General features: G+C 43.4%; 1 protein-coding gene across 1 annotated transcript in view; it reads right to left on the bottom strand.

Annotated features, from left to right (window-relative positions):
• Nucleotides 1–6,255: 6,255 nt before the first annotated feature.
• CHST15 (carbohydrate sulfotransferase 15) overlaps nucleotides 6,256–20,407 on the bottom strand; it is a 135,996-nt gene continuing 121,844 nt past the window's right edge. The window contains exons 6-8 of the mRNA XM_060241455.1: nucleotides 11,943–12,099; nucleotides 10,686–10,833; nucleotides 6,256–6,848 (exon numbers count right to left, since the gene is read on the bottom strand). Coding sequence (XP_060097438.1) covers nucleotides 6,658–6,848; nucleotides 10,686–10,833; nucleotides 11,943–12,099 — 496 coding nt within the window. The 3' untranslated portion in view covers nucleotides 6,256–6,657. The remainder of the gene's footprint in view (nucleotides 6,849–10,685; nucleotides 10,834–11,942; nucleotides 12,100–20,407) is intronic.

Raw genomic sequence — 20,407 nt, 5'->3', positions numbered from 1 at the left:
CAGAAGTTCCAGCTGAGATGAAAAATTTCCAGCTGCAAAAGGAGGGCTACGTGCTGAGATGACAAATAATATTTGATAGATTCAAGAGGGCAGCCATGCACATGAAAGTTTACATTCTGAATAAAACATGGTTAGTCTTAAAGGTGAAACTTGACTCCTGCTTTGTTCAAATAATATTTGAATTAGGAATGTCAGCCTGCAGGTGGGACCTGGGGATCTCCTGGAATTACAGCTAATTTCCAGACTACTGAGATCTTGGAGAAAATGGATGTTTTGGAGAGTGGACTCTATGACCCCAGTGAGGTCCCTGTCCTTCCCACACTCCATCCCCAAACCTCCAGGAATTCCCCAACATAGATCTTGTGACCCTACACCCCTATCTCCTGCTGGTGACCAGGGAGGAACTGGCAACCCTAGTTTGAAGCAAGAGATAAACCATTTCTATCCAGAGTTCAAAAAACTGTTGGGACTCTCTCTACATGAACCATATGGAAATTTAGGGACCTATCTATTAATAGGTTGATCAGTTCAAGGAACTGCTGGCTAAGCAGCATGCATAAGATAAATAACAGGAGATGGGCTATCAAGTCACACTAGAGCAAGTTAGGATTGTGGGATCTTGCTTAAGCTGTGTTCACCTGTTCCTGTCAAGAAGATCTTGTCTCAAGTAGATGGCTTTTTTCCCCCACATTTCCACTTAAAGAAAACACCAAAGTACATAATGTGTAAAACTTCCAAGTAATATTGTCAACCAGTAAAACAGCAGCAAGCAGCAGCCTTTTGTCAAGTCAGCTGAAAAACTTGGCCTTTGTTGGGAAGTTCTCCTCAGGCGAAGCTCCACTTGTTCCTCGTTCCCACACAAAGGGCATTGTCACAAGGGAGTGGAGCAAATGACTTCTGACACTCTCAAAGGGGCACTCATAGCTATATTTCTCTAGAAAGAATTGAACTTCAGATGTCAACCATCAGGGAAAAGCAGACAAGTAATCAAGTACCATCCCTGGACACTTGTTTTTACCTTAATGCAGCAGGAGCAAAGCTAGACCTGTCTGTGTCTGCTTTCTCCTTACCATTCCATAAAAGATCATACCTAGCTCTGTTCTCTGCTACTGAAATTACAGTTGGTAATGTAGGAACTATCCATGTTCTATGAGAGCAACACAAATATTTATACACACTTTGCTAGAATGTTGTGCTTAATAAACAGTTTGGTTTGTAAGTCTAATTTATGTGTATGATTTGTCTGGGATCCTGAAAAAACCCTGGGGTACTGTGAACTTCTCTGCAAGGGAGTATGGCATAATGTGTAACTGAATTAGCCGAGTTTTTAAAAGCTGACACTGTGAAACAGCACATCAGAATTTTTGAGATTTGTCTCCTGATGGTGAAAAGCTGGTCCTCATTTTCATCCCTCTGAACACTAAGCTAATAATAGTAAAGAACGTTTAGAAGAACTTCCTGACATTAGATCATCCAAAAAGATCTCCTTTTCATTCTCATCCAGGGTCTAGTTTCCTACCCAGATAGCACAGCTCCTACTGGACTCCCACTCAGTAGACCAGGCCTCGGCCTCTTGCATTCTCTCTTCCTGTTCTCCTGGCAGAATGGAAGCAATCAATCAGTAGAAGATTCTAGATAGCTGGACTGTTTCTTCCCTCACAGGGAAAGGAAGATTTAGGCACAGGCACGCTTTAAGTGGATGCTGGATTCCAACGTTTAGAAAAAGCTTAAAACTACAGTCACTGAATTCCCCAGGTGAGCAGAAGTATTGCTAAGTCTTAAAAGATGTCTGCATGGTTAACTATCCAAGTCAAGGAAGTCATAAAAGACAAGGCGGCTTCTTTTTTAAAAAGTGGAAGGTCTGCTCTAATGAAGTGAATAGAATAGAGCACAGGGTCTGGCAAAAGAACTGTCAGTTAATTAGGCATGCAAAAAAAGAATCTGAGAAACAAATTACTAAAAGCATCAAGAGAAAGATTTCTTTAATATATACAGAGCAGGAAACCTTTGGGCCTTTGGATGACCAAGGAATAAAAAGATTGCTGAATGAAGAAGGAGAGACTGCAGAGAAGCTAAACAATGTCTTTGCATGTGTTTACCGTGGTAAGTTTGGGGCTTATGCCACAACCACTATTTTCAGGAAATGTGCCTGAAGAACTGGGTCCAAGTGAGGTGACAAGAGAAAAAATTCTAGACCCATGGGGGAAATTAAAAACCAATAAGTCTCCAGGTCTAGACGACATACTCTCAGTGTTCTTTAGGAACTCAAATGTGAAATCATTCATCTGCTAATTGTCACTAAAATCAGCCTCTACTGTAACATCCCTGATCTATGGTACAGCCTCATTTTGATTACTGTGCATAATTCTGGTTGGCATGTCTCAAAAAGGACATTGCAGACCTAGAAGAAGAACAGAAGAGGGCAACCAAGATGATTAAGGGGCTGGAACATCTTTTCTGCAAGGAATGGTGAAGACCTTGAGATCTTTCAGTTTAGAAAAGGTTTGTAAAATCACACACAGGGTAGAGGAAGTGGAAAGAAAGAACTAACTAGTCACACACTTGATTCAGTATCAGCACAAAGGCACCAAACTTTTCTAAAATGGGAATTAGAACTGAGCCCTGAATTTCTATTTATATATTTTTCTCGATTTGATTTTGGCTTCATGCAGGCGGGTTGCAACTAGTGTCCTTACATAGGAATCTGTTTCCCTAGCAATGGATACAGCTTGTTGAAAGTGGTGGAACTACTCCAAAAGTGATGAGAGCACCAGACTAGTCTGTTGCAATGGGGGAAAGTGTCCATCACCCGCTGACAATGATACCAAAAATAAAGTGGAGCTACAAATGCATGCCCAGTTTTGGCACAATTCCTGTGTTTCCATATAGCAAAGCACAATATTTAAGGCAAGCAATCACTACTTCTGCAGGAGCAGAAGACTGCCTCCTAACCTGGAGAAACAAGACACTACTTTGTGGAAATGTTATCACAAAGACTCAGTGCTTTCCTTGAGTAAATGCATTTTTGTGGTGTGATTTCACACATACAAACCCTTACCCTGTCTGTCTTGAACTGCACATCTGAACAAACATTTTCTAAGCACGAAAAAAGCATCATTGTTGTGTAACAGAGCCCCCCCCCCCAAAAGGCACCCATGCTAGACAAGGCTAGGATGCTACTAAATCCCTTTGCACTTGCAGAATGGAGATTTACACTGGCTAAGCTCAGTATTGTACAGGCATACTTTTATGCCAGAATGTCATCACCACTACTGCCTGGGGCAAAAATGGAAGAAGCCTGGTGTTTGGCAGGGAGGAGTGGTACTCGGTGTAACTGCGATCTCTCAGATGTCAGTCCTATCCTCAGTGCTGGAATACAGTTGCAGCAATAGGTAAAACACTCCAGCTGGATGGTCTGTGCTGGATAATTCTCCTCCCCATGGTGACATTAGAGGATATGATTCTAACCACCGCTTGAACCAGTCTCAGCAAACAGCATAAACCCCCATTAGGATTCACACAAGTTGTATGCATGTGTAGCTGGAGTTACATCACTCTATTCTGAAGACCTGAGCCTAGAGATAACAACTTTGGTGACATGGCACAAAATAGAAGCACTTCACTTTAAAAAACAACAACCAGAGATGGCAACAACTATAAGATAGCTTACTGGCAAACATTTTTGGTTTCAGAACACATAATGGCACCCCAACACAGGACTGTAGGCGCAAACATATACATCCCAATGTCATCAATCCAACTCAACTTGCAAGGACTAGGCTCTTATGAAGAGGTTACACTCAAGGCTCCGACCAGGCACTGGTGAAGAGTATGGGAAGAACAGCCTCCTTCCTTGGTTAACATGAGGCACTCTGCGCCACTGACACTGAAAACTCGAGTCCCAAAAAACATGGAGCACAACAAACAACAGTGTATGAGGACAATGAATGAATCAATACTGTTTTAATGATTCCATTGATGCTTCTAACAAGATGTCCAAATATAGGTATCAGGAGGTATCTCAAAGGAAGTGTACCTGTGATTTAGCACCCTGTAAGGTTTCTCCCTAGTGCCCCAGCAGGCCTCTTTCACCCCCTCTTCAGCAAGGCTGGAGCAGAAGGTCATTCTCTCCCCCCACCTCCAACCACTGTGAGGTGGGATTTGATGTTTCCTTTCAGTTAGCCCTTGCCGCCCCCACTCGTTTCTGTCTCTGTCACTTTCCCTGTTCCCAGTCATTGCCCAGAGGTACAATGCTCCAGGGGTTGTTTTGTCTACAGACATAATGTAGGAATCCAGGCGTGTCTTTAACAAAATCAAACTTTATTTCTACAATACACAACTCTAGAATAAATACAGTTACAGGAGTAGAATGCAGACTGGAAAAAAAAAACAGAAACATGGGAAAGGTAACTAAACTAGTGAAGGCTTAACAGATAGATGTGTGCATAGCATAGATGCTGATCCTTTGGCACAGTTTCCCACAGTCACACACACACAAAGGGTAGTTCCTTTTTAGGTCTCTCCTCATGTCAAACAAGGCATTAGCCAATCTGGACCTCAAGTTCCAGAGCCCAGAAGCCTGCCAGGTTCAGCTTGCCCAATACAGAGATGCTAGCATATCATAGAAATTGCATGTTTTCTTTTCTGGTGGCAAAGTCAGCTCATTCAATTGGATGAACTCTTTCCTAGTCCTGCTGACTTTGTTTGGGCCAGTCAGTCTCCATACCTGTCAAACATTTGCCCTTCTGCCTCTCATTCATCTCATACCCGTTCTCTGTTTTATTCATTACCCAAACTCCAATGAGATATTACAGGGACTATTTTAACCATTGTTACCCATTTAGCATCCTTATTTTTCTCTTGTATCTCCACAGGCATTCACCACATACAGGCAGACAAAGATATTTCCCACCCCTGGTGCCATTCGGTTAATAAGAGGCCTACAGTGACCAGTGATCCATAGTGACCATTGCAGTTATTTGTGCTTTGGAGATCATTTCTGTCCTATTACTGGATGAGATGCTGTAGGTTCATCTTGTCTGGTTTCTTGTACTGTACACGTTCAAGGTGATACAAAGGGGTTTATGTGATGGATTCTGGATTTCTGTCATTACCACATGATGGTTGCTGCTTTCCACACATGGCCCATAAGATGGTGTCAACAGGAGAGATGCTGAAGGGTGGGTGGCAACAGAGTTCTGGTGTTGCTATGTTAGCTCTATTTTTCTGCTACTATTACTATCTTGATTCTGCTAAAATACAGGCTAATTAAACTCATTTACACTCTGCCATACTGACTGCAATCTTAACTGGACTACAGAATGTTTTGACAGACAGGAGGCTGCTCAGCCCCTGCAAGGTAAAACAGCAACACAGCCTATGGGAATGCAGCATCCCCTCCTTTCAGAGGGCAAATGAAGACTGAAAAGGAGAATCGTCTAAGCAATGGAGCAATTTCATCAGTAGCTCTGCCTGGTGGTGTGGCAGAACAGTTTAACTCTACCTCTGGGAAAGGACAGAGTTGTGAGGCTTGCCTCTGGTGATGAACAGACCTGCTAACTACAAGCTTTATAAAAACAATTCACATGTTGTTTTAATAAACCTCCTGCATCAGTGGTCTCTGTACTCCTTCATGCTTGGTACAAAACTTATCTCACAGCAGCAACCCAAAGCCTTTACACTTGCTATCCAAAACCAACTTGTAATGGGTAAAGGTTTATATCACAGATCAAGCAAGTTTCCTATGTTCATCAAAGAGGCAGGACTAGTCCCCTCTGTTTCAAGAAATGGCTTGCCTCAGATACCCCTTTCAGTTCTTTTTGAATGTTCAGATAGATTGCCCATTGTAGTAATAAACCAATCAGGACTGTGCAGCTATTTTTACATGGAATATTATATACTCCCAGTGTCTTCTGTAGCCTTTTAATTCTGTGAGAGAGATGGATAAAATTAAAGCTTTTCCTTCTTCATTTATGTTATAGTACATTTACCTTGATCTGATCGCTTCCTTGTGTTAGCTTGATAGCCTTGCACTACCTCCCAGCCCTCTCTTCCATTTAATATTTAAGTAAGTCTTTCTTGGGAAATTTTTTCTCATACCAGGGGCCTACTGAAACACAATAACCCATTAAACAACTCATCTGGTTTTGCTTTTACTGTACTGAGTTACATAGTCGAGGCAGACTTAATAGGCTTATTAAGGAGGAAGGAATTCTGTACCAAATGGGGTTGAAATAAAAAACCCAGACTTCTGAATTTAAATCAATTAATTTTTAATGATTAAAAAGCTATTTTGAATAGTTTCAAAAGAATGCAATCCATATTTTAAAAATGAGAATGAATGTGCATTTTTAGGTGGCTAGTGCTGACTGCTCCATTGAAGTTGCTTAAAAGATTATACTTTGTAATCATAACCAGAGAATGTAAGACTGCTTCATACCATTTGTACACTGCTGTGTTGTGGAGAGAGAAAAAGTTTCATAACTCTGGAGCTTTGTGTTCTTGTTTCTTCATAGGATTACTGTGGGGAAGAAGGCATTGGGCTTTCTTGACCATAGAGTGGGTAAAATATAATTACTTGCACCAGAAAATCTGCACCAGAAAACAGTTCCCACCCCCCTTTCTAAGTACTGTACTTGTGCGGTGGCACTGAACAGATCAAGGCCTTTTCCATAAAAAAGCTTCATCACAAAGAACTTGAGCTAGTTTTGCATTGAATGGCCGATAAAAATCTTCTAGGATTTCCTTTGTAAGAGGTAACATAGGGCCTAAATTGCGATCCTCAGGTCTTCTTGTGTTTGACGCAGGACTCTTGGTAATTAGAGCTTCTTGTTTTTCACTTAGGGCACCTGTAGTAAACAACCCAAAAATACAAATGTATAATTTTCTTTACGCATTTTCGGAAACATTTCCAAGTTAAAGAACACTAAATGTCCAAGACAACTTGTGTTTTACACTAGGTGCTGAGCAGTGTGTGTTTTCTTATTTCTCTATAATGTCTGAAGCTGAACCCACATCTTTGTTTGGGCTAATTCAAAGACTTCTTATCTGTTTCACTGCAAAGGCAAGGCACACAGGGAGGAACACAGGGAGAGTGGACTTTCTGTTACAAGTTGTAGTGTCTGAAGACAACTTAGGAGAGTGCATGCATCAAGAAAATTTCATGCAACTGTTCTGCTCAAGGTTATCTCTCACACTATTTAAATTGCTTCCAGATATTTAAAATTAATTGCATTTAAACACACATGAAGACAAGCAGCTTTTTATGTATCTATTAGTAATCTGAATGGCTAAGCAGCATCAATCTTCAGAACTTGACTGTTCTCGGAAAACAAACAGCAGCATAGTCTAATGCTGAAATAGATTCTTAATGTAATTTCTTTGTATTTGCATTTTTTGGGGCAGGGTTAGAATAGAATCACCAGATTTCACTTAACATGCCCAGAGAACAGATGCAAAACATGCAAACTGATACCAATCTATTTTTGGTGGGAAACATCAAGAACATTATACTTTTTTGGGTGACCTTCCTCAAGACTGAAACATTCACCTTTATTACAGCAACTTATTTTGTTCTGTGCTTGTAGCCAATTCACAGAAAGCCACTCTCTGTACTGATATAACTAAATTGCTTTCATGTAGCAAATTTGATGTACAGTGAAACTAGTGATGATCCCATGTAATGTAGTTAAATGGACACCTCTGAATTGTCATTCCTTACATGTACATTTTTATTACACATGCTTCCAAGTAATATTTTACTTTTATTTAAAACATTCATTAGCTGTCTTCCTGCCTTGCAGAACTCAAGGCAACTGTCAAGATAAATAAAAATTATAAAAAGCACAATAAAAATGTCTGCAGGAAACTCAGATGTGAAGTATCCCTATGCTACTGTGAACAGGTAAATTAAAATAAAATCCACAAATATCCATTTGATTAGAGGAGGATAAAAGTCTAAATTTAAATAGGTTACAGTGCAGTCCTAGGCTAAGTTACAAAATTCAAAATCAGTGGGCTTAGAAGAGAAGCTATCTTCTCCTTAGGATGGCACTGTAAAAATTCTTAAATCCAATGCATAAGGTACAAATCATGCCGAGTTAAGCAAAAGATCAGCAAATAATGCAGCTAGTCAACAGACAAGATATCCCAGTAAACTAGTCCACATCCTATCTACAAGGCTTCTGTAAAACCCTGACAGGGCCCACTAATTCATATATATCTCTGAAGTTGACCAGTACAAAGGAACTAAAAAGAACAAACTAATGCTAAGAGCTGGAGCAATGTGACTTCCACTTCTCCCCAAAGCACTTGGGGGACTCCTCCTTTGCCCCCCAAGGTCGGACTAAAGAGTCAAACACAATGCATTGGAATAAAATTGGGCCACTTTATTAACTAACAGCATAAACAGCAAGGGCACCCCACCAGCGGCCTGGCCAGGGCTAGGGGTCACCGCGACCGCTCCCCTGCCATTAACGGGCGAGAGACCCAGCCCCCCAGCCAGAGCTGAGCGACTCAGCTCCCTCCAGACAGGCCCAGCAGGGAGGCACGCACCAGAGGGCCTCAAACCCAGATGCACATCTCGACAGAAAGGCACCCTCTAGCCAAGCCTCCTGGAAAGTCTGCAATCTCCAAACCCAGGTCTCCAAACCCCAGGTTGATCATGCCAGACCCCAAATTCCCCAAAAGGGGGATGCTTCACAGTCCTCCCCTAGCCGCATAGTGTCCTAAACCCCCAAAACCTGCCATTACTAAGGCCAAGTCTCTACTTAGGGCTTAGCGCCCACCGGGAGACCCAAAGCCACCTGCAACCCTTGCTGCAAATCTCTCAGGAAAAGCATATTACCCTTTTCCGAGAGATGGACCCCATCCCCCCTGTAGAGGTCAGGACATTTCGCCAAAATGTCCGGATGGGGCAAAAAGAGGCCCAGCCCCTCCTCCAGCACCTTTTTAATCTCCTTGTTAGCCTTATACCTGGCCCTTTCTATAGCTACAGGGTCCAAAGCGCAATGCCACACCAGGCGGGGCAGCATGGCTGACCACACTATGATGGTCCCCGGCCATTGCTCCCGAATGCGCTGGAAATCATCACAGGCTTGCCAAACCAAGGCCTTGCCCTTCAATAACCCCAGATCATTACCTCCCAGGTGAACTACTAAGATCTGAGGAGGAGGACCCACTTTATCATTAAACAATAAAGGCAGCAGGCCCGGCCACTGAAGGCCACGGCGCCCCTGCCATTCAATAACAGCATGCTGGCTGAGTCCCAGCTGAGAGCCAGCCGCAGTTCTCCGTGCCTGAAGAGCGGCCCAAAACACATGGCTGTGGCCACAGATAAGAACTCGGCTCTGGCTCCTCTGGCCAGGAACAACAGCATCTAAAGAGAAAAAACAGTTAAAAACAAACAGAACCAATAACCTTCCAACCCCCAAGTCACTTACGGCCTGAAAAAAGGTCGCACATATGCCTTATAGGCCGATGAACGCCACCGACCCAACCTCTGAATAGAGGTGGAAGGATACCCCATGGCGGCCGCCGTAGAACCCTCCCCGATCCTGAAGGAGTGGGTCCCAAACCGCACTCCTGACAACCCCAACTCACCCAAAGCCTGGGATGTCACAGCCCAAAACTGGTGTCTCGTTAATGGGTTACCATCCAAACATAGAAACAAAAACCCATCCTTGGGCCCCCTGACTGCTGAATAAGCAGCCAACGCGGTAACCGGACATAGCTCAAGCTCCAAACAACTACCAAGCTCGAGCGCAGTACCATGCTGCAACTGAACCGTCTTGGAACGACGGACAGTAATGATTGCCTTACCCGCAGACAGCTGCAAATCCTCCAACTGCAGAGCCCTACCAGAGGCGTCATTTCTAGACTGAGCAACCAGCTCACTCACCCTAAGAGCCCCGAAAAAGGCCAACAAGGATGCAGCGTGAAACAAACATACTTCGAAAGACGAAGCACACACCATGTCCCAAACCCTCTTCAAACCACGCAGAATTGACAGAGACACAGGATTCCGCGTATCAACCCTGGGACCGGCATCTCTAGACCACCCCTCCAACATCTTTAGCAGACAAAAGTCCTCTGTATCCTCCCTATAACCCAGCGCCTTGCTGGCAAAAGCCAGAGCAGACAAGCGCCCCCTAATGGATCGCACTGCCAACCCCTTACCTCTCAGTGACACACAGTAATGGAGCAATTCCTCCACAGGAAGGGGCCAAACCCTGCGATACCCTACCTCAGCCCTAAAGTCTTCAAACTGCCGCACAGCCCGTTCATAAGACTTCCAAGTGCTAGGTGCAATGGCTAGACCTATCACTCTGCAGGCCTCGGCTCTCCAATCAGCCATAGCTCCAGTAAACTAGTCCACATCCTATCTACAAGGCTTCTGTAAAACCCTAACAGAGTCCACTAATTCATATATATCTCTGAAGTTGACCAGTACAAAGGAACTAAAAAGAATAAACTAATGCTCAGAGCTGGAGCAATGTGACTTCCACTTCTCCCCAAAGCACTTGGGGGACTTCTCCTTTGTTGCTGTCTGCCTCCATGAAGATAAGCTAAGAACTGAAACTGCCAACATCTCTAGAGAAAAGCTTTAGAAAATATATAACAATGTCATGCAACTGGCAGTAATGTGCTTATTAATGCTTATTTAAATGATCAGAAAAAGTGCCCACCTAGATCCAAAAACCGGAACACCATGTGCATAGTATACTTAACGTTGGATGCATGATCTTCCAAACGGAGAACAAGCATTTGGTCTTTATTAAACACTGTGAGCCAGTCCATGAGAAAAACAACATATAGACCAACTTGAAGTCGTACCTAGAAGAATGAAAACAAAATTAAATCAAGTTTTGGAAAATAAATGAATTCCAGATCTTATAATCTCAGTGGTTCTCAAACTATTGGGTAAAATCCAAAAGGGGGTCATATTTATCTCACAGGTAGCTCATGAGAACAGTATGGAAGAAGAACAGGGTAAGCCTGGGAGAAGAGACTCTTCCACAGCAACTGAGGATTTCCCTCTGCATAATATGAGGATTGACCATGAAATCTGCTTGTTATACCTAACACAAGATGCCAATTGTGAATTTCCCATGAGAAGTATATTCAGAAGCACTGCAGGAGCTCAATTCTGATTTGGCCTGTAGGGGGCAACAGGGGATCCTGCCTTTCTTCTATGCTGTTTTTCCAACCCAATATGTGGCCGGGGGGCATTATTTTCCACTGGAGTTACAAGCATTCAGCAACACCCCCTGGGCCATTTCCGACTGGGAAAAATGGCATGGGGGAAGGCAAAGAGCCCCTCCTCTTTCTCACTCTGCAGTCTCAATCCAAACTAAATCCATTTAGTGCTTCTGAATTGTGGTCCCATGGAGAACTTGCAGGTGTTGTATGGCTGCAAGGCCTTGTGGCAATCATGCGGTAGACAGTGAAGTGTAATTTGGTGCTTAGTATGCTCACAGACAGAACCTTAGCTAAAAGGGCAGTATGAACTTTTTAATTTCAGCGACCATAGCAACAATACTGGCTTTTATGTGAATTAGTTCCATGACCTTTTGTCCATAGCCCTGTTGGTGCTGAGATGGCAAGCCCACATCTAGGCTGCACCGCTTCATTCAGACTGATACGCCTTTATACAAGCTAACAAAAACAAAGAACCCTGTACACTGCAAGTATATTTATGGGACAAGACTTAGCCTTCTGCCTCACATGCTAGTTTTATACATGTAGGGATTTCTGAATAGCATTTAATCATGTGATCCTCCCACCCCACCCAAAAAAAAAATGTAGTCTGGAAATGCAGCCCGGGAAAACCTCCGTGATCAGGTTCATGCTTGATTTTACAAACTTCTCCACACATTGGATAAAACTGGCTACATATTCCATTGCCTATGCATTAGACTAAATCTGAACCAAAGCATACTCACAGGCATAGCATTATTAAGGGTGTTGTTGTACACACAAGCTCTCAGGGAATAATCCACCAGGCAATTTTCAAACAGCTGTAGTGACTCAGTCACTTTTTCATGGAAGTCCTCTACGGATTTGTTAGCACTTGCAAAGTAGAGATAATCTGAATACAGTCTGTAAAACGAACAGTACAGTACCAAGTGAAATATAATTTCAGTCAAACCATGTGTCATCATGAAAAAAAAATATTTATTTTATCATATTTCTTTCCTGCCTTCTCTGCAAGCAGGCTCAGGGCGGGTTACAATCAAATAAAACAATTAAAAACATCATAACATAGTTAAAACCAACAAACACCACATAATAGAGTCCATAAGATGGGAGTTACAGTTCAACAGGAACTCCTACACAGATCCCAAGATGGACCAGCATATCAGGGGAGGGTACATAACCACCATCAGTAGCACAGTTTTAGTGCATGCTCAAAGATGTAAGTGGGGCAAAGTGAACCAGAGCAGAGCAGGGGAGGCTGATGCAAATTGGATACCCGCTGCCTCAACCAAAGATAATAACCTGATTATACTTTTCTGGGGAAGAAACACGATGTACAGAAGAGGCCTATTTACAGAAACAAACAAGCCCTACTGTCATCAATTTCTGATTTGTTTTCCTCTAGCAAAACCTCTGGTAAAAGAGATTATCTGGAGACTATCAGACAAGCAGAGAATGAAACGTAGCTCAGACTGGCAGGACTAAGTGCAGAAATATTAGGAGCAACCATCAATCTGGTCGAAGTTAGCTTTCTAGCAAAGAATCCACAGCATACTTTCACTAGAGCAGGGGTGGCCAACGGTAGCTCTCCAGATGTTTTTTGCCTACAACTCCCATCAGCCCTAGCCATTGGTCATGCTTGCTGGGGCTGATGGGAGTTGTAGGCAAAAAACATCTGGAGAACTACCGTTGGCCACCCCTGCACTAGAGGAATCTACTTTCAAAATCTTCTTTCCCCTTTCTCATTGCTAACAGAGTTTCTCTGAATAGACTAACTTCGTCCCTGAAACTGCTATAGGATTCAAGTGTGATGTTACTGCTTGCGGATGTCATATCTGAGCCTCTGGCTATTATTTTTGAGAATTCTTTGAGAACAGGAGAGGTGTCGGAAGATTGGAGGTGGGCGAATGTTGTCCCCATCTTCAAGAAGGGAAAAAAGACCATCCAGGTAACTACCGACCTGTCAGTTTGATGTCTATACCCGGAAAAGTTTTAGAACAAATCGTCAAACAGTCGGTCCTGGAACATTTAGAAAGAATGGATGTGATTACTAAGAGCCAGAATGGGTTTCTCAAGAACAAGTCATGTCAGACTAACCTGATCTCTTTTTTTGAGAAAATGACTACCTTGCTGGATCAGGGGAATGCTCTAGACATTGTTTATCTTGATTTCAGTAAGGCTTTTGATAAGGTTCCATATACTATCCTTGTTGACAAGTTGGTAAAATGTGGTTTGAATCCTGTTAACGTTAGGTGGATCTGTAACTGGTTGACAGATAGCACCCAAAGAGTGCTTGTGAATGGTTCCTCATCCTCTTGGAGAGGAGTGACAAGTGGAGGGACTCAAGGATTTGTCCTGGGACCTGTTTTATTCAACATCTTTATCAATGATTTGGATGAAGGAATAGAGGGAATGCTTATTAAATTTGTAGATGATACTAAATTGGGAGGGGTTACAAACACAGAAGAAGACAGAACAGGATACAGGATGACCTTGACAGGCTGGAAAACTGGGCTAAAATCAATAAAATGAATTTTAACAGGGATAAATGTAAAGTTCTGCATTTAGGTAGGAAAAATCCAATGCATGGTTATAGGATGGGGGAGACTTGTCTTAGCAGTAGTATGTGCGAAAAAGATCTGGGGTCTTACTGGATCATACACTGAACATGAGTCAACAGTGTGATGCGGTGGCTAAAAAGGCAAATGCAATTTTGGGCTGTATCGTATAGTGTCCAGATCACGGGATGTGATATTGCTTTACTCTGCTCTGGTAAGACCTCACCTGGAGTATTGTGTTCAGTTTTGGGCACCACATTTTAAGAAGGATATAGACAAGCTGGAACAGGTCCACAAGCGGCCGACGAAGATGGTGAGGGGTCAGGGGACCAAGTCCTATGAGGAAAGGTGAAGGACCTGGGGATGTTTAGCTTGGAGAGGAGGCGGGTGAGAGGTGATATGATCACCATCTTCAAGTACTTGAAGGGCTGTCATATAGTGCAATTGTTTTCTGTGGCTCCAGAAGGTAGGACCAGAACCAATGGGTTGAAATTAAATCAAAAGAGTTTTCAGCTCAACATTAGGAAGAACTTCCTGAACATTAGAGGGATTCCTCAGTGGAACAGGATTCCTCTGGAGGTGGTGGGCTCTCCTTCCTTGGAGGTTTTTAAACAGGGGCTAGATGGCCATCTGACAGTAATGAAGATCCTGTGAATTTTGGGGTAGGTGTTTGTTAGTTTCTTGCATTGTGCAAGGGGTTGGACTAGATGACCCTAGAGGTCCCTTCCTACTCCATGATTCTACTGCACAGCTGTAATAACCATCACAAAATCCTCCTTTCTCCTGGTGTATCTTTACAACTTCTTGTACTGTTTAAATCAGGTGCAAAGACAACCATGCAGGAAAAATTAGTTCATGGGGGGAGGAACTCTTTTTCCTCACCTAACCAACTCCTGTTACATGGAACATGCATGTTGAATCAACCCAGAGCCACAATGTCAATATGAATACCCCAAACTGTGCTCTTGTGACCTTAAAATTAACCATCATAGTTCCCCCCCTTCCATTCAGCACCTAGTGCTGCATTTGTCTGTCATATTTCCATCTTGCTCTTCTTCCAAAGAGCTGAGGACAATATACATGGTCCTTCTTCCATATTAATCTCACAGCACTCCTGTGAGAAAGGCTAGGGTGAGACAGTGATTGTCCATGGTCACTCAGTAAGCTTCATAAATCAGTGAACGTTTAAACCTGTGACCCAGGGAAAGACAGATCTATAAAATGCAAGCTCATGCAACCTTGATTTACTTCAGAGCCATGTAGAGAAGGGACTTGGTTTTGCTTCTTTGTTATTTGACTTTAAAAGGAAAATGTGTATTTTTAAAGAACACATCTTTTTCTCCATTTAAAATGTTAATGGCAAAGTGGGGAGCCAATACTGATTATCAAAACTGAGAAGAGTTTGAAGGGTTAAACCTTTTTTCTTTCCAAACAGGTCAAATGCAAATTGAGGTTGCCTGAGTCTGCAATTTCATTTTACAGACATATAGAGGATGCATGATGTCTGTCATGTCTTTTTGAGTCCGTGACCTGACATTACATTACACTAGGTCTCAGTCAATCTACTGTCTTCTTCTGCAGACTCAGTCTCACTCAAACACGTCCTACTCAATGGAAACTACATCCATTAACTAGAACTACCTATGACTTCTTCATTACCAAATCTAAAAAATATCATCCTATCTTTCTGCTGCATTCGACATAATCAATCTCTCCTCTTTGATTTCCATTTCTCAATATTTCATCATTCTTTCTGCTATGAAACTGTACGGTCAAGGGCTATGTGCACAAAGACCTATTTTATTTTAAGAGGATGTGTGTGTTAATACACATGTCAGAAAATGGAGAGAAAGTGTGATGCAGAAGATATATATTTAATGTATTTGTAATGAATGGTTCTATTCAGCTCATATTCATGTATTCATTTTATGAACAGTTTTCTGAGTTCCTGAAATTATCCATTCTATTCCAACAAAACAGCTTTTGCAGTGGTTTAGAAGGAATTTCACCTGATAAAATACAAGCAGTTCTTTTTGATCCTTGATTTTTCACCAATCAATTCGAAGCCACTGTCCTATCTTGGTTCCTTTTGTTCTGTATCCTACTCTTTCTCTTTAGTCGTTAGTAACTCATCATTCTTTTTTTTTCTTGGTTCTTTTAATCAATCAATTAAAAGCGTTCTCCTCCACCTTACCCTGCAGACTCAAGGCAGCTAACAATTTTCTCCAGACCAGTTTGGCTAAGGAACCTGGAGGGTTGGATTTTGGTTGCTGTTGTTTGTTTTGCCATCTTCTGGGGATGGAGCAGGGGTCATTGGGGGTGTGAGGGAATAGTTGTGAATTTCCTGCATTGTTTAGGGGATTGGACTAGATGACCCTGGATGACCCTTCCAACTCTATGATTGTATGAAAACAACAAAGCTGTAAGGACACATGAACATTGTAAGCATCTAGCGACAAAGTTAAAACTTATATTCAATAAATACACAGAGTTAAAACCAATGAACACAGCTTAAATGCAGCCAAACCGCGGGGGGGGGGGGGTCCTTTACCCTCAAATCAAATGCCCTCAAAAATAGACCTACCATAGAGAAAGGCTGTATCCTCACTGTTGCCAAAAGACAATCCTAGGTAAGGGTACCCCAGGAGAAGGCTGTCTTGAGAAATGTAACTGGAGCATGGGAAATGAAGACGCACTCCAATCACTACACCACACACAGACTCCACTGAGAAATGGTACAACCAATTAGACCTCAGTTGAAGGAACAGCTCTTTGGAGTGTCGCTCCGGGAGCTCTACAACAGGGGTGTTAACCGGCCCGCCCAAGGCTCTACTCAGGCCTGTGATTAGAATGCCCCCGTGATCTCCTCACTAAACATCTACTGCTTGCTGATTATAATGCTGTCAGAGTTGCAGTGTTATTGGCGGCTCTTTCCAGCCTTAGATCAGCTGCTTCCCCTCTGCTCTGTCCTTCCACCTGAACTGGAGGCTGCCTTTGTTTACAAAAGTTTGATTGTTGGCTCCATGTGACCCTGCTGAGCTTTTCCCATTGGCTATGCTTCCTTTCTGCTCTGTTATTCCAGTTGGGCTGCCTCCTCCACTTGCTGGGCTTTTCCTCCTGGCTGGGATCTGTTGCAATAATCAATGCCGGATTGAAACTGTGTTGTTTGTTGACAAATGCTTGAAAAAAGGTTTCCTGTGATCAGAGGTGACCCTCCTGAGCTATCCCTGTGAGTCTGATCAGCTGCAATTTTCTGTGGTGAGTTATTTGTTGTTAAGCATTTATGTTGGAGTCTGGAGAGGGGGGACCTCAGTGGGATACAAGCTTCTGCCCTGATGTTTAGCTTAGATTTCAGTGTAGGGTTGCCAGCTCCAGGTTGGGAAACATCTGAAGCTGGAGTCTGGAGGGGACGGGGGGTTCAGGGGATACAAGCAGCTGAATTTATGCTTAGCTCTGAGTTGGGAAATACTTGGAGGTTTTTGGGGTGGAGTCTGAGTGGTGGGCACCTTTAAGACCAACAGACAGAAATAACAATTTTACATATAGAAGGTGGGCAATAAATTAGCATATGTAAGATTGTTATTTCTGTTTCTATTCCATTCTGTCTGAGGAAGTATGTGTGCACATGGACGCTCACACCCTAAATAAAACTTTATTGGTTTTAAAGATGCCACTGGACCCAAAACTTTGTTTTAAGACCAAAAGTTCATGCACTTTTATCCACCGTAATGCTAACTCTTTATCTGGAGGGATATACGAAGCACAAGAACAAATTAAAGGGAAAGAAAAAGTGTCTTGCTTTCAGTCTTGACAATGAGTGCTTCTCTTTCCACATGCCACATTTTCATGGGAGCATAGATGTAAGTTGGAGATATGAGACATGTGCTTCTTACTTTCCACAGTAGCTCTCTAAGGTGTGGCAGAAGAGGAAGGATGCAGCATACAAATAGAATGATCTGGCTGTAAGGTCTAATGTGGGCATACAAAGAAATGTGCCACTCCCAGCTTATATTTCACTGACAATAAACAGGAACTGAATATTTGGCAGTGTTTAGTATTTTACTGCCTTAGGCAGTTGCCTGTTTCTCTGTGCATAAAATACCTGGCTGTGAAAGCGGAAGACATGAGAAAACCAGGAAGGCTAGAGCCAGCCATTTAATTAAATCCAGCACTTTGTAATATATGCTCCACACATGCAACTCACAAATTCTTGAAAAGCATCAAGGAAGATGAAGTGAGCTAGAGAAGTGCATCTTCACAGTTGCACGGAGTGGGTAGAAGGAGGCTCGGAAACTGAGCAAGTATGTTTACTTTATTTGCATGCTCATCCATTGTCAATATAATTTAACTGTACTTTCTAAATTATAGGAAGCTTAAGGCTTCCCCCTTGCAAAGAAGCTTTTTAAAAATTAAATAACTATCAAAATATATTCTACAAAACATAAATGCAAATATAAATCCAGTGCATAAGAGCCCATTCTGATCTGGTTCATGCAATCAGTGTTTGCAGGCCATAAGATGTTTGGTACTTGACAGGTTAATACCACTATTTTGAAATGTAGCTAGAAAGTCAGATAGAATAATGGAGAACTAATGTAAGGCAAAGCCCATAAACAGTTCCAATCAGGAACATCAAGATTTGCTGTGTTTTGAGAGCCAGTTTGGTGTAGTGGTTAAGTATGCAGACTCTTATCTGGGAGAACCGGGTTTGATTCCCCACTCCTCCACTTGCACCTGCTGGAATGGCTTTGGGTCAGTCATAGCTCTGGCAGAGGTTGTCCTTGATAGGGCAGCTGCTGTGAGAGCTCTCTCAGCCCCACCTACCTCACAGGGTGTCTGTTGTGGGGGAGGAAGATAAAGGAGGTTGTGAGCCGCTCTGAGACTCTGAAGTTCAGAGTGGAGGGCGGGATATAAATCCAATATCATCATCATCTTCACTTTCTTCTTCCCTATGTTTTTAAACATCCAGTTTTAAGTACAATTTCATTAACCTTTGTTAACCCTGCATGCAGTCATAACATGAACACTGCTTATCAGATACCCATGCTATGGGCATGTCCAGAGCTTCCACATATGCTAGACTTTTTGCACTGCATTCATGACTATATGGCAAAAGCAGATCCTTCAAATTTGGGGGGAAATGATATCCTATGTGGATGACCTCCAACGGCAACTGGATCGGGGCGGCGTTGCGGTACTGATGTTGTTAGACCTGTCGGCTGCATTTGATACAGTCGACCATCGGTTACTGACGCGCCGCCTCGCCGACATTGGGGTTGAGGGGTCGGCCTTGCAGTGGCTTTCCTCCTTTCTCCTAGGTCGGGGACAGAGGGTGGCTATCGGGAGCGAGCGGTCCCGGAGGCGCACACTGGATTGTGGGGTGCCTCAGGGAGCAGTTCTCTCCCCGATGTTGTTTAACATCTATATGCGCCCCCTTGCCCAGATTGCCCGGCGGTTTGGGCTGGGTTGCCATCAATATGCAGATGACACCCAGCTCTATCTACTAATGGATGGCTGGCCCGACTCCGCCCCAGGGAACCTCGACCGGGCATTACAGGCTGTTGCGACATGGCTCAGGCTGAGTGGGCTGAAGTTGAATCCAGCGAAGACAGAGGTCCTATGCGTGGGTCGCGGCGCTCTGGGAAGGGAAATAGCTCTCCCGACCTTTGATGGTGCGCCATTGAAAGCAGCGCGCCAGGTAAAGAGTCTGGGTGTTTTACTGGAGCCTTCACTATCGATGGAGGCCCAGATAGCAGCCACTGCCAAGTCAGCATTCTTCCATCTGAAGCGGGCAAGGCAGCTGGCCCCTTTCCTTGAGCGCCGGGACCTCGCAACAGTGATCCACGCAACGGTCACCTCAAGACTAGACTACTGTAATGCCCTCTACTTGGGGCTACCTCTGTGCCGGACCCGGAGATTGCAGCTAGTGCAGAACGCGGCGGCCAGGCTGTTGTTGGGACTCCCAAAACGGGAACATATACAGCCGGGGCTACGTGAACTGCACTGGCTGCCGATTATATACCGGGTCCAGTACAAAGTGTTGGTCGTTACCTTTAAAGCCTTATATGGCCGAGGACCTGTCTACCTGAGGGACCGTCTTTCCCCATACGAACCCCAGAGAGCACTGAGGTCAACCGGGAAAAACCTAATGACTGCCCCTGGGCCGAAGGAAATTAAATATCAGAGTACCAGAGCACGGGCCTTTTCGATCGCGGCCCCTACCCTGTGGAACCGACTCCCAGAGGAGGTGCGGGCCCTGCGGAACCTTGAACAGTTCCGCAGGGCCTGCAAGACCACCCTTTTTAAATTAGCATACTCGGACTGCTAGGAAAAACGGTAACCAAGGGTCCGCCAATGCGGTCTAAAGATCTATACCGCATCACAACTGTATTACTGGATTGGTTTTAAGTTAATATTTTAATGTTTTATTGCTCTATATTGTAATTTTAAGGTTTTACTTGTTATTGTATGATTGTAGAATGTTGTTAGCCGCCCTGAGCCTGCCGTGGTGGGGGAGGGCGGGATATAAATGAAATAAATAAATAATAAATAAATAAACTATGTAACAGGCACCAGGGCAACAGCTAGGGAGCATTAAATTGACATTACAGAGTATTTCCAGATCATTTACAGAAGAAAACCACTTCAGCTCT

The sequence above is a fragment of the Heteronotia binoei genome, chromosome 6 (genome assembly GCF_032191835.1).
Source record: "Heteronotia binoei isolate CCM8104 ecotype False Entrance Well chromosome 6, APGP_CSIRO_Hbin_v1, whole genome shotgun sequence".
NCBI lineage: Eukaryota > Metazoa > Chordata > Lepidosauria > Squamata > Gekkonidae > Heteronotia > Heteronotia binoei.
This window is presented reverse-complemented; position numbering and strand designations above follow the sequence as displayed.